The sequence below is a fragment of the Chiloscyllium punctatum genome, chromosome 35 (genome assembly GCF_047496795.1).
Source record: "Chiloscyllium punctatum isolate Juve2018m chromosome 35, sChiPun1.3, whole genome shotgun sequence".
Lineage (NCBI taxonomy): Eukaryota > Metazoa > Chordata > Chondrichthyes > Orectolobiformes > Hemiscylliidae > Chiloscyllium > Chiloscyllium punctatum.
In genome coordinates, this window is record NC_092773.1 from 22,062,504 (window position 1) to 22,077,247 (window position 14,744).

Below are 14,744 nucleotides of genomic sequence, written 5' to 3' on the forward strand. Positions count from 1 at the left end.
GTACATGAATAGAAGGGGTTCAGTGGGATGTGGGTCAAATGCTGGCAATGGGACTAGATTTATTTAGGATGTCTGGTCAGCATGGATGATTTGGACCAACGAGTCCGTTTCTATGCTATACAGCTCTATGAGCTTGAAAATCCACATTCCCGGAGCTATTCATTTGTAGTAACTTTGCCACCACTGAAGGATGAAACAGGCCCAACAGGCAAGATGACCCCACCTCCTGTTGCGCTTGCACACATCCTTTATGTTAAACCAACCTCTGCAAGTTTGACAGCGTGACCTGGCCTAACAGGCAGATGTTTGTCAGGTGGCTGGCATTTAATCATCCCTCCCAACACCGGCATTCACAATTCACTTGAACCCACTGTTCCGATAATGCATTCTGCAGACTGTGTGAATTGTAAATTCAGCCACCTTCAAGACCAGTGCAAGCTCTGAGCGATAACTAAAGCACTACCCCCCCCCCCCCCCCCCCACCCCCCCAACCACCCCTGCTGTTGCTGGGACTTGTTAACTTGCTGTTGGTATGCAGCTGGTGTACTCCTGCATAAAACATGTCTGGTTCAGGCAGCTCGAGGGAGAAAGAGTAGCTTTTCATCCTCCTGCTGTTGCTGGGAGGCGAATTCACAACCTGTGGCTTCTTTGCCCACCCTCCGCTGAGGTTGATTATTTGACTGAGAGAAGGGATCGGGGATGGTTATGATTAGCAGCGTCCATCACCTTTTCGGGCTGAGAATTCCAAAACCTCACAGCTTTGAGTCGAAATCTTTCTCCTTAGCTCTCCTCTTTACTGGCGGATTGCAAATCCATAACCTCTGCTTAATGAGCCAGAGGAAAGAGTTTTTCTCCCCCTCTGATTAAAGCCTCACATCCACTTGACTCCCCTTCCACTCAAAACCAGAAATGTGGTCCAGACTCTCCTTAGAATCGAGGCTCCCATATCCTGAGAAACCCTGCTCTCGAAGATTTTCCCTGAAGGGTGTGGCCCCCCCCAAGTTTGTTCGCAACACTCCAACCAAGGCCTAACCAGTTATTTGCAAACTTCTGACCTCTTATTCTCTCTTGTTTGCAGATCGGATGCTTTTCTTCTTTACAAACGATCAGTTTTATGGTCATCTTCAAGGACGTGTGTCTCTTAACTGTCAGCCCTGTTCAAGAACTGAGCCATTCCTGCAGTTGACTCTTTTTCCCATTTGCCCGCCGGGAGCGAATCCCCCCTTCACATTCCCTGTTGCACTGCGCTTCGTCTGTTCTTTCAGGGGACATGGCTGTCCCATCTGGTGAGACCAACACTTGTTACCCATCCTTCACTGCCTCCTTCCGCTCATGCCCACCCCACCCCCCTCAACATCCTCACCCCCCAACCCCAAGCTGAGCAGCTTACCCAACTGTTTTGGGAGGGAACCAAACAGCCAATCAGAACTGCCATGCGTCTGGAGTCACGTGTAAGTTGGATCAGGTAAGGACGGCAGATTTCCTTCCTGAGATGGATTTGGATGACACTTGATCTTAGGTGACATGGTCGCTGACACAAATAACTCCTTTTAATTCTAGATCTTTCTGAGAGAAGTCCAAATTTAAATTCTATGTGTTGCTGTAGTGAGATTTGAACCTGCAACCTCCTTTAGACCGGAGACATTACACAGACACCACTCTCCCCTTCTGCTGGATTTCCTTTCCATTTTCCCCTTTTGGTTGCCTCCTCTAGCCTTTCTGGCTTCATTTTCCTTCCCATTCAGTCGTAAGGCTACTGTCCCATGAGGTTGAGATAACTGGTGGTGGTTTAACCTGATGGTCAAGTGAGATCAAGAACGAGGGAATCTTTGTAGTGACCTCAGCTAGGTTGGGAATTGAACCCATGCTGTTGGTGTTACTCTGCATTTCAGTCCTGCCATCCAGCCAACTGAGCTAACTAGCCCTTTAAATCAATCATTTGCGGGAATAGTTGACTCTGCAAAGGCATTGCTTAGTGGATCTTCACACAGCACCTTGCAGGGCTGGAGATGGTGCTTTGTAACTTATCCATAGGGTCTGCATTTGCCATCCATAATTATCCCCCTAGCCTTGACAGGAAATAGTGAGCCACCTGAGATAGCTTTGCCAAATAGAATTAAGGAGAATCCAAAGGGTTTTTACAAATATATTAAGGACAAAAGGATAACTAGGGAGAGAATGGGGCCCCTCAAAGATCAGCAAGGTGGCCTTTGTGTGGATCCACAGAAAATGGGGGAGATACTAAATGAATATTTTGCATCAGTATTTACTGTGGAAAAGGATATGGAAGATATAGACTGTAGGGAAATAGATGGTGACATCTTGCAAAATATCCATATTACAGAAGAGGAGGAAGTGATGGATGTCTTGAAACGCATAAAAGTGAATAAATCCCCAGGACCTGATCAGGTGTACCCGAGGACTCTGTGGGAAGCCAGAGAAGTGATTGCTGCCCTCTTGCTGAGATATTTGTATCATAGATAGTCACAGGTAAGGTGCCGGGAGACTGGAGGTTGGCAAACATGGTGGCACTGTTTAAGAAGGGCGGTAAAGACAAGCCAGGGAACTATAGACCGGTGAGCCTGACCTCAGTGGTGGGCAAGTTGTTGGAGGGAATCCTGAGGGACAGGATGTACATGTATTTAGAAAGGCAAGGACTGATTCGGGATAGTCAACATGGCTTTGTGCGTGGGAAATCATGACTCACAAACTTGATTGAGTTTTTTGAAGAAGTAACAAAGAAGATTGATGAGGGCAGAGCAGTAGATGTGATCTACATGGACTTTAGTTAGGCGTTCGACAAGGTTCCCCATGGGAGACTGATTAGCAAGGTTAGATCTCATGGAATACAGGGAGAACTAGCCATTTGGATACAGAACTGGCTCAAAGGTAGCAGACAGAGGGTGTGGTGGAGAGTTGTTTTTCAGACAGGAGGCATGTGACCAGTGGAGTGCCACAAGGATCAGTGCTGGGTCCTCTACTTTTTGTCATTTACATAAATGATTTGGATGCGAGCATAAGAGGTACAGTTAGTAAGTTTGCAGATGACACCAAAATTGGAGGTGTAGTGGACAGTGAAGAGGGTTACCTCAAATTACAACAGGATCTGGACCAGATGGGCCAATGGGCTGAGAAGTGGCAGATGGAGCTTAATTCAGATAAATGCGAGGTGCTGCATTTTGGGAAAACAGATCTTAACAGGACTTATACACTTAATGGTAGGGTCCTAGGGAGTGTTGCTAAACAAAGAGACCTTGGAGTGCAGGTTCATAGCTCCTTGAAAGTGGAGTCGCAGGTAGATAGGATAGTGAGGAAGGCATTTGGTATGCTTTCCTTTAGTGGTCAGAGTATTGAGTACAGGAGTTGGGAGGTCATGTTGCGGCTGTACAGGACATTGGTTAGGCCACTGTTGGAATATTGCGTGCAATTCCGGTCTCCTTCTTATCGGAAAGATGTTGTGAAACTTGAAAGGGTTCAGAGAAGATTTACAAGGATGTTGCCAGGGTTGGAGGATTTGATATACAGGGAGAGGCTGAACGGGCTGGGGCTGTTTTCCCTGGAGCGTTGAATGCTGAGGAGTGACCTTATAGAGGTTTACAAAATTATGAGGGGCACGGATAGGATAAATAGGCAAGGTCTTTTCCCTGGGGTCAGGGAGTCCAGAACTAGAGGCCATAGGTTTAGGGGGAGAGGGGAAAGATATAAAAGAGACCTAAGGGGCAACTTTTTCACGCAGAGGGTGGTACGTGTATGGAACGAGCAGCCAGAGGAAGTGGTGGAGGCTGGTACAATTGCAACATTTCAGAGGCATTTGGATGGGTATATGAATAGGAAGGGTTTGGAGGGATATGGGCCGGGTGCTGGCAGGTGGGACTAGATTGGGTTGGGATATCTGGTCGGCATGGACAGGTTGGACCGAAGGGTCTGTTTCCATGCTGTACATCTCTATGACTCTAAGAGCATCTTGAACCACCACAGTCATAGAATTCCTACAGTGTGGCAAGAGGCCATTCAATCCATCAAGTCATCACCTGATCCTCTGAACAGAATCCCACTTTGACTTAAGGCCCCTTACCCTATCCCCGTAACCATGCTTTTCCCATGGCCAATCCATCCAGCCTGCACATCCCTGGACACAATGAGCGATTTTGCATGGTCAACCTGCACATCTTTGGACTGTGGGAGGAAACTGGAGTACCAGGAGCAAACCAGTGCAGACACAGGGAGAACAGACAAACTCCACACAGACAGTTGCCTGAGGGTGGAATTGAACCTGTGAGGCAGCAGTGCTAACCTCTGAGCCACCATCCCGTCTGTGTGGTGTAGGGACACCCACGTAGTGCTGTTTAAGGAGGAACTTCCAGGATTGTGATCCAGCCACACCAGAAACAATGGTGAAATTCTCGAGAAGCCTTCGCCCTGATGTCTCAGTGCGGGCGAAGGATATTGGGTTTCTGAACTCAGACAACAAGAGCGGCTCGGATCTTTGAATACAGGAGTTGGGGAGTCATGTTGAGGTTGTACAGGACATTGGTAAGGCCACTTCTAGTCACCCAGATTTACCAGGATGTTGCCAGGAACGGAGGGTTTGAGTTACAAGGGGAGGTTGGATAAGCTGGGACTTTTTCACTGGCGTGGAGGATATTCAAAGGTGACCTTATCGATGTTTGTAAAATCATGAGGGATATCAATAGGGTTTGTAGGAGGTAGCTTCTCCTTGGGCTGGGGGATTTCAAGACTAGGGGGCACATTTTTAACTGAGAGGAGAGAGATTTTAAAAAGGCATGGGAGCAGATTTTTTCCATTGATGGTTGTTTGTGTGTGGAATAGACTTACTGAAGAAATTGGGCACAATTACAATATTTAAAAGCCATTTGGATAAGTACACGAATAAGAAATATTTGGAGGGACAGGCAGGCAGGTGGGATTCGTTTAGTTTGGGATTATGGTTGGCATGGACTGGCCGGACTGAAGGGTCTGCTTCCATGTGGTCGGACTTTATGAGACCGAGAGGGATGCAAGAAAGGGTGAGGGGTGGAGGAGGGAGAGTGGTAGGAGATGGCTTTGTCGGGAGGTAGTGCTGGGGAAAAACCCTTAGAGGTGGGCAGCTTGCAAAATCCTTCCTGGGCTTTGTATTCATGTGAGGCGGGGAAGATTTGCTAACACCAGTCCAATGGCATGTGAGTGTGCGGGACTGGGGGGGGGGGGAAAGAGGTATTCATGACCAACAGAGGGGGCTAGTCGCTCGCTATTTATGATGAGCAGGATTCCTCAGCTTCAGAAGAAGGCAGAGTCAGTGCCGAACACCGGGGTAAGAGCTTCTCCAGCCAGCCTCAGAGAGAGAGCAGGATCCTGGCATCGCTGAGTCTGATCTGAGAGGAGAGGGAAAGAGCTCAGTTCGTAAGTTAATTGACTTCTGCATGTGTTCCATCGTACTGAAATATTCCAGGGGGAAAGCAAACGGCAGGTTGCATGCACTCTTCCCAATAAAGAGGCAAATATGTATCTGTGTTACAAGAACACATCACCAGGCATGGGTACCACGCAAATGCACCTTCGTTTGTCCGATTTCTGTTTAAGCTGCAGAATAATTTGAAGTCGGTGATTGACTCTGTCAATGAGAAACCTCCGAAATAAAAACACTGAGTGCTCACATTAACTAATGAACGTTCAGTCACTGAATATCCATATTATTTGAGCCTGCTATTTTGGGACAAGTTTCAAAATTGTGTTTGCAATGAATATTAACGTGTTGGTTAGATGGTTTGTTAATGATTCATAAAGGCTTTTCTCATCTGCTCAAATTAAAAGTGATTGCCTGTTGAAATCAGCTTTCTTGGAAGCTGCAGATGTAGGTTGAAATTTAATAAAAGAAAGCAGAGATTATGAATAGTTATGAAAGCAGCAGGGTTTAAATATTGAGTGGGACTGATACATCAATCATCTCACTGAACAGGAGACCTGGATTCAGGTTAACTAAAAAGGGCTTTCGTCACATGAAAATGAATTGCAGATTAGCTCAAAGCTGACGGATTTCGGTGTTCATTCCAGACCCCAGCTCCCTGACCCCACTGCTCATATTTAAACCTTCCGAAAATGCCCCTTCCTCTAACTTCCAAAGAGCAATCTCTTCCTTTTCTTGTGTTTCTGCAGGAGACTGAATGGAGTTGTAAAATTTCATCTGAATTAGAGCCGGGGAGAGAGGGAGAGAGCTATTGAGAGAAAGAGAGCGAGAGATAGAGAGAGTGAGCTGCAAAGGAGAAGATCTGTCACTCCACAGAGGAGAGAAAACAGGAAGAAGTCTTCAGAAACAACTGATTGGTACAGGCGAGAACTGAGATTGTTGAATCTTGCTTTCAGGTCGGGGAAAAAGCAAAGGGGACCAGAAAATATTCAGTCCCAGCTGTCGCAAAGCAAACAGAAATTGAAATATTAAGACCGGTCAGTCCTAAGTATTTAATAAGCCTGTGGCAACTGCCCATAAGGACAGGTGGGTGGCTGCGGTCATGTTGTCCATATCGACAGAGAGCTGGAGCTCGTACCCTGCAAACACCACCAGCTATCAGATTGCATTGGCGGACGGTGCTAACAGTTCCTCACAGTTCACTGGCGTCGAGCTGCTGCAGTCGTTCAAGCCCCTCATCATCCCCTGCTACGTGCTGGTGGTGTTTGTCGGTATCGTCGGGAACTACCTGCTTCTCTATGTCATCTGCAAGACCAAGAAGATGCACAACGTCACCAACTTCTTCATCGGCAACCTGGCCTTCTCCGATATGCTGATGTGTGCCACCTGCGTGCCCTTCACCCTGGCGTATGCCTTCCACCCACGCGGCTGGATCTTCGGCAAGTTCATGTGCTACTTTGTCTTCCTGATGCAGCCGGTGACGGTCTACGTGTCCGTGTTCACGCTCACCGCCATCGCCGTGGACAGGTAACAGCAGGTTTTAACATTGAGATTGACCCCCACCCCCTTGGCACCATGTCACGTGAGATGGCTGGACAGATGGCCCTCAGACCGTGCAGCAGTCGTGGGCTGTTCAGCCCATCGAGTCTGCTCTGCCGTTCCGTGAGATTGTGGCTGATCTGACCACCCGTAACATTTTGCTTTACTTCTCCAAGAAATGTGAGCTCAGTCAGCATTTATTGACCATTCCTAATGGCTTAGAGGGCAGTTAAATGTCAACCATGTTGCTGTGGGTCTGGCATCAGATGTCGCCCAGGCAAGGATGGCAGTTTCTGTCCCTAAAGGACATTAGTGAACCAGACAGGTTTTCCGGACAATTGACAATGGATTTGTGTGCATCATTAGACTCTTAATTCCAGAGTTTAATTGAATTTAAGTCCCACCATCTGCCGTGGTGGGATTTGAACCTGAGAACATTAACTGGGTCTCTGGATCAACAGTCCAATACTAATACCATGGGCCCAAGGCCTTCCCTTTCTTGTCTTTTCCTGTCTTTTCTCAGTATTCCTTGATTCCCCTTCCAGATTAAAAACCTATCTTGGCCTTGAATACACTGCATGACCCAGTCCCTACAGCCCACTCTAGTAAAGATTTCCACAGATTCACTCCCCACAGAGAGAAGGAATTCCTCCTCATCTCTGTCTTCAATGTTCAACCCTTTACTCTGAGACCGTGACCCTCTCACAAGGGGAAACAACCGCTCCACATCTGCCCCATCAAGTCCTCTGAAGAATCTTAGACAGTTTCAATAATCTCTCTTTTCATTTGTTACAAAAGGATGTGGTGTGTGCGTGTGATGTACCAAAGTGATTGCCATGAGAAGGTCAGACTGATTAAAATTCAGAATCCTCCGTATGAAGGGAAAGCAAAACCCATTTGGTGCAGGATTACAGGATTTTACTGGGGTTTTCCAGAGGCAAATGTGATACACCAAACTGGTCACTACATTGATTAGACCAATGAAAAGTTAACTACCATAATCCCCCACTCAATGTAAAAATCAATCCTACAACTTTGGCCCAACGGATCAATGTCTCAACCAATGGGTAAAGATCCCACTCGTCCTACTAAGTCACTCCTCATAACACAGTCCTTCCATACCTGGGATCAATTTAGTGAATCTTCTCTGATCTGCCTCCAATGCCAGTTCCTTCGATAAAGGAACCAAAACTGTTCCTGGTTACTCAAGCTGTCGTCTGAATAGTGCCTTGTATAGTTTTAGCAGCACCTCCCTACTTTCACACTCCATTCCCGTTGAAATAATAATGGCACTTTCCATTGGGCTTCCCTGCTACCCACTGAACTTGGCAGGCTAGCTTTGGGAATGCCAATCATCTTCCCTTAATGCCTCTTCATCAACCATCACCACCGATGTTCAGGAGCAGCAGTGTGTACCATCTCCAAGATGCACTGCTGGAAATCACCTTAGACAGAACCTTCCAAACCCACAACCACTTCCATCGAGAAGGACAAGGGACAGCAGATAGCACCCCCTGCAAGTTCCCTCCAAGCTACACTGTTCCTTTGTCCTATACTTCATATAGGATGAACTACATCACCCTTCTTTCCTTGTCTGTTGCTCCTTCAAAATCCCAGAACCTGCCCCCTGCCAACACCACCACAACCGTATCTACACTGCACCACTTGGACTGCAGCTGTCCAAAAAGGTATCACATCATCACTTTCTCAAGATCCTACAGGATAGATGCAAGAAGTAATTTCCTACTGGGTAGAGAGAGGGGAAAGCTAGAACTAGGACAAAGTCTCAGAAATAAGAGAGACAGAGGCCATTTAGGAATGAAACAAGGAGGAATTTCCTCACTCAGATGGTGTGGACCGTTGCAATTCTAAAATCCAGTGGATGGTGGAGATTCTGTCACTGAGATTATTCAAGGCAGAGATTGATGGATTTCTGAATAATTCTATCAGGGGACAGTGAGACAGAAGGTTAGCCATGATGTAGTCAAATTGTGGAGTCGGCTGACTGGCCCCTCTCCCTGATTCAATTTTTCCTGTTCGTGGTCAGGAATGGGCAGTTACTGCTCACAAACGTATTCATGTGTCTTTACGCTGAAATGTTAATTGTTGACTTAAAGTCCCAGAGTTGCACAGCACGGAAACAGACCCTCCTATCCAACTTATCTATGCCGACCAGATACCCTAACCTAATCTAGTCCCATTTGCCAGCATATATCCATCCAAATGCCTCTTAAACGTGGCAATTGTACCAGCCTCCACCACTACTTCTGGCAGCTCATTCCATACACGTACCACCCTCTGCGTGAAAAAGTTGCCCCTTAGGTCTCTTTTATATCTTTCCCCTCTCACCCTAAACCTATGCCCCTCTAGTTCTGGACTCCCCAACCCCAGGGAAAAGACCTTGTCTATTTACCCTATCCATGCCCCTTATAATTTTGTAAACCTCTCTAAGGTCACCCTTCAGCTTCCGACGCTCCAGGGAAAACAGCCTCTCCCTATAGCTCAAACCCTCCAACCCTGGCAACATCCTTGTCTTTTCTGAACCCTTTCAAGTTGACGGACATTTGGACGAATCTGACAAATGCATTTAAATTGGAGCAAGTTTCATCTTCAAACAGACGCAGAGACAGATTAATGCCTGAAAGCGAAAATCACAGCAGAGACTTGTTGTTTTAAAGTGTTGAACATGCCATCTCTATGCACTAATGATGGCTTGGTGTGTAATTATGTTGCCAGTGACTAAGTAATTTTTCCTTTCTGCTGTAACAACATGAGATTCAGTTATAAAGAGGTTATCGTCGCCCTGTCAGATTGCCATTGATCCGCTCAGGGTTAAAAGCTTCATCTATTTATTGAAAACAGATACAAGGGTGTGGGAGGAGAGCAGGCATAGAACTGGACAGCTCCCTAGAGCTGGACAGAGCAGACCAGACCTTTCCTTGGAAATTATAAGTCACCGGCTTCACCTTAATTTGAGTATTGAGACCAATTCTGGGATCTGCTGTTTGGGAAAGGCGTGTAGACCTTGTTGGGGTAGGGCTGTGTGGGTGACAGAAACAGACTGAATGCTACTGGTTCCAGGGACGAGAGAAAGTAAGAATGGGAGTGACTGGAGTAAGAGTTTGCCATTCTATCGAACAGCATGGAAACAGAACTTTTGGTCCAAATTGTCCATGCTGACCAGATATCCGAAATTAATCCAATCTCAATTGCCCTCATTTGGCCCATATCCCTCTAAACCATTTTTGTTCATATACACATCCACATGCCTTTTAAATGTTGTCATTTTACCAGCCTCCACCACTTCCTCTGGTAGATCATTCCATCCTTGCATCATCCTCTGGGTGAAAAAGTTACCCCTTAGGTCCCTTTTAAATCTTTCCCCTCTCACCTTAAACTCATGCCCCTCTAGTTCTGGACTCCCCGACCCCAGCAAAAAGATCTTGTCTATTTACCCTATCCGTGCCCCTCATGATTTTATAAGCCTCGATAAGGTCACCCCTCAGCCCCTGACACTCCTGGGTAAACAGTCCCAGCCTATTCAGTCTCTCCCTATAGTTCAAAGCCTTGAACACCAGCAACATCCTTTTCTGAACTCTTTCAAGTTTCACAACATCTTTCCTACAGCAGGGAGACCAGAATTGCACACAGTCTTCCAAAAGTGGCCTAACCATCGTCCTGTACAGCTGCAACGTGATCTCCCAACTCCTGTACTCTGTATTATGACCAATAAAGGTACCCGCATTTTATTTCCCCCTCCTTTTATTTATTATTGCACGGGAGCTCCGCAGATAAGGCTGGAAATGAGCTATCTGTCCCTGACTTCCCTTGAACTGAGTGGGGGAGGTGGGGATGGTAAATATTGGCCACATCACTGCAGACCTGGAGTCACATGTAGCCCCAGACCATAAAGATATGGAGGGTAGATCTCCCTCCCTTGAAGACTGGGCCTGAATGGTATGGAGTTTTTTTTTAATGGTCACCTCTTAATTCAGATGTGTTTTTCTTTCCAAAAATAAAATTGAGTGAAGAATTTCGCTGGCGCTGGGATTTGAACCCATGTCTGCTGCATCACCAATCCGGTGACGTAAGCACCGTGACACCCTTTCGGCCACACCGGTGACCACCGAGTGAAGTGGCCAGTTTGCAGTCTGCCCCACACATCCCTGTGGCCTGGTGAAATATCTGAATATCCAAACATCAGCCCTCTCTCTAAGGGTTGAGGGTCTTCCCTCCCCCTCAGCAGGGGGGAATGCTGTAGCCGAACGGGGAAAATTTCCACGGGGCCGTACGCCACCAAACATTTCCCTGATGGCCGGGAACGTTCCGGAAGGTCACACCTAGCCCTGTGTCCAGGGGGTGAAGCTATGAGGCCGGTGGGGGGGGGGGGGGGAGGGCGGGTGCTACGGGCCCTCTTTCTGAGCGGGTGGTTTTTGCTGGCGGTCATGTCAGAGTGTGTGATATAAGGAGCGGGAGGAGACCCGTTCGAAGGCCCCCTCGTCTTACCTTCCCATAAGATGCTTGGCCTGCCTGACAGCGACTTGAAACACCCCTCACATCCCCAAGCTGTGCGCTGACTCCCTCTTAGATCAAAGATCAACCCGAACACGGCCGTCGGTTTCAGTCAGGGCACGAGGGCTCTACTGAGAGAGAGAACCTCAGAGTGGGAAAAAAAATCCTCCTCACTCTTTTTCATTATTTATTCGTTTACGGGATGTGAGCATTGCTGGCTGGCCAGCATTTATTGCCCCCTTCCTAGTTTCTCCTTGAAAAGGTGGGGGTGAGCTGCCTTCTTGAATCGCTGAGTCCACCTGCTGTGGGCTGACCCACAATGCCCTTAGGGAGGGAATTCCAGGATTCCGACTCAATGACACTGATGGAATGGCGGTATATTTCCAGGTTGGGATGGTGAGTGGCTTGGAGGGGATCTTGCAGGGGATGGTGTTCCCGTGTATCTGCTGCCCCTTGTCCTTCTGGCTGGAAGTGATCGTGGGTTTGAAAGGTGCAGTCTGAGGATCTTTGGTGAATTTCTCATGCCTGTCTTAAATGCTTCTGAATCTGCATCCCCTTGCACTGGTTCCCAGCAGAACTTCTGTCAGCCTTGGGAATCCTATCCCTCAGCAGGTCACCTCTCATTGTTCGAAACCTGCAGTCCGATCTGCTCAACCTATCGCAACAGAAACCTCCTTTCACCCGAAACCTCTTAGCTGCTCCAACTGCGATAAGCCTGGGAGTCTGCTCCACCATTCGATGGCCGATCTGATTATCCTCAACTCTTACTCTCCTCCTTCCCCCCCCCCCCCCCCCCCCCCCCCCAGCCAATAACCCTCAGCTCTCCTTCCTGATTTCAGTCTATCTTGACCTTGAGTATACCTCACGACCCAGCCTTCCATAGATTCAGTCCACTCGGAGGGAAGGAATCCCTTGTCATGTGTCTTCAATGGGTGACCCCTTTCTCTGGTATTACACCCTCTGGTCCCACATGGGGAAACCAGTTCCCCACCTCGATCCCATCAAGTCCCCTGGGAGTAGTTTATGTTTTGATAAGGTAGCCTCTCATTCTCCTGAACTTCAGAGGCCCAATCTGTCCCTCCATAAGTTAAGAAACACTGAGTTGGAGCACAGTGTCTCCTCGTTCTGTGTGTTCTCCCTCCATGTGAGTCTTTGCTGATACTCAGTGCCTGCCTTTTACCCGTCAGGTATTACGCCACGGTGCACCCGCTGAGGAAGCGTATCTCCATCGGCACCTGCACCTACATCCTGGCCGGGGTCTGGCTCGTGTCGTGCGCACTGGCGGCTCCAGCTCTCGCCCACACCTTCCACATCCGGTTCCGAGACCAGGACCTGACCATCTGTGAGGAGTTCTGGATGGGGCTGGAGAGGCAGCACCTGGCGTACGCCTACAGCACCCTGATCATCACCTACATCCTGCCGCTGTCCGCCGTCTCCCTGTCCTACCTGCGCATCACCCTCAAGCTGAGGAAGAGGGTGGTGCCCGGCAACGCCACACACGGCCAGGAACGGTGGGAGAAGGTGCGGCGCAAGAAGATCTTCCGGCTCCTGGTGCTGGTGGTGGCGGCGTTTGGGGCCTGCTGGCTGCCGCTGCACGTCTTCAACATCATCCGTGACATCGACATCAGCCTGATCGACAAGGACTACTTCAACCTGATCCAGCTGCTGTGCCACTGTGTCGCCATGACGTCGGCCTGCTGCAACCCTTTCCTCTACGCCTGGCTTCACGACCGCTTCCGGGCCGAGCTGAAGAGGATGTTCGCCTGCAGGAGGAAGATCGCACCCGCCAACAACTGTATTGCCGTCAGTGTCGTGCTGTAGGCCCGTCAGGCTTCCTTTGGCGTGGATGGGTTCGGTTGGGGGTGGGGGAAGGTCAGGAAGTGGGGGGGGGTGGGGTCCGCCATCAGCAGAAAGGTCGGTCCTCTTCCAGAACGTGTTTGGGTTGAGGTTGGAGGGAGGGAGAGGAGGGGTGGGCGGTTTGGGTGGGGGATAAGTTGTCTGGACTCCAGTCCAGCCAGTCATCCTCAGTCGCTGCCTCAGGCCAACAATAAAGGGGTGGGGGGAGGAGGGGGGAGGGAGGTTCCTTTGCCAATTTAGCATTGGGGACGCAGAGAAATACTAACGGGTCGAGAGCACCCACACCTACCAGCCCACCTCCCGAAGCTGCAGAACATTTGGCGTCACCCGTGTCTCAGACTGTGTTGCTCGGTATCACACGTTGCCTTTATCCTCAGGGTCAGGATTGAGGGGGGGGGGGGGGGGTTCGGGAATTTAAGTGCACAGTGTGGGATGGGGATGGTGCCGCTTTTATGTCGGGGAGGTGGGGGGGAACCAAAGAAGATGAGCGAGCGAGAGAGAGCAAGAGGAGGATTCACGTGACAGGGTTGGATGGAGAGGTATAGCACGGGGCAGCCAGGAGGCTGAATGGCCTGCCTGTGTTGTAAATACTACACACAATCAGTGCACTGCAGTGCACTGTAGGCAGGGGTCGCTGAAAGCTCATGGCTTTTCCATGAAACAGCTCAGTTTGTGAAGCCTGAAACAACATTCAAGTCATCTTTCTCATTGCATCAGATCAGTTACTCGCCTCTAGAGGGTGCAAGGGTACTGAGGCCAACTCTGTGAAATGTACAGTTTCCGTGTCTGCGGCGGGTGGAGGACACACAGACATACAAACTGGGAGAAAGAGTAGGCCATTCAGCCCCTCAAGCCTGCTAGGCTGATCAGTAAGACTGTAGCTGATCAGAGCCACCCATACTCCCGCTTCCTGCCGATAACCTTTTGTCACCCCCTCGCCCGCCCCCTGACTGATCAAGAATCAATCCACCTCGGCCTTAATAAGATTGAAAGACTCCGCTTCCACTGCCTTTTGAGAGTTTCAAAGTCTTGTGACCCCCCCCCCCCCCCTCAGAGAGAGAAACAAAAAACTGTCCTAAACGGGGGAGCCCCTACATTTTGAAAAAGTGACCCCTTGTTCTAGATTCTCCCACAAGTGGGGACACCCTGTCCACAGCCAGCCAGTCATGTCAACCTCAGCATCTTACATGTTTCAATCAAGGCACCATCCACTCTTCCAGCAGATACTAGCCCGACCTTTCCCCACAATGTAACCGCCCCATTCCAGGAGCTACTCCGGTAAACTTTCCCTGAATTATTTCCAAAGCTTAAACACTGAGGCCAGTACAGTACAGTAAGCCAGATGTGACCTCTCCAATGCTGTGGAAATGAATTGGAATCTCCCTTTTGTATTTAATTCCCCTGGCGATAAGTGATAACATTCTATTCGCTT

General features: G+C 48.8%; 1 protein-coding gene across 2 annotated transcripts; it reads left to right on the top strand.

The window, feature by feature from the left end:
• The first annotated feature begins 1,365 nt into the window (after positions 1–1,365).
• On the top strand, positions 1,366–13,289 carry LOC140459836 (prolactin-releasing peptide receptor-like). Of its 2 annotated transcripts, none has more exons than XM_072554371.1 (3): positions 1,366–1,465; positions 6,154–6,931; positions 12,643–13,289. In XM_072554371.1, exons 2-3 carry the CDS (start codon positions 6,507–6,509, stop codon positions 13,274–13,276), a joined length of 1,059 nt encoding a protein of 352 aa, XP_072410472.1. In that variant the 5' UTR covers positions 1,366–1,465; positions 6,154–6,506; the 3' UTR covers positions 13,277–13,289. The 2 variants fall into 2 exon arrangements, with proteins under 2 accessions (XP_072410472.1, XP_072410471.1); XM_072554370.1 differs by lacking the exon at positions 1,366–1,465 and adding an exon at positions 5,307–5,400.
• The last annotated feature ends 1,455 nt before the right edge of the window (positions 13,290–14,744 follow it).

Coding starts and splice junctions, on each gene's coding strand:
- LOC140459836 (XM_072554371.1), top strand. CDS start 6,507: ATGTTGTCCATATCGACAGAGAGCTGGAGCTCGTACCCTGCAAACACC. Junction 6,932..12,642: donor ACCGCCATCGCCGTGGACAG/GTAACAGCAGGT, acceptor TTTACCCGTCAG/GTATTACGCCACGGTGCACC.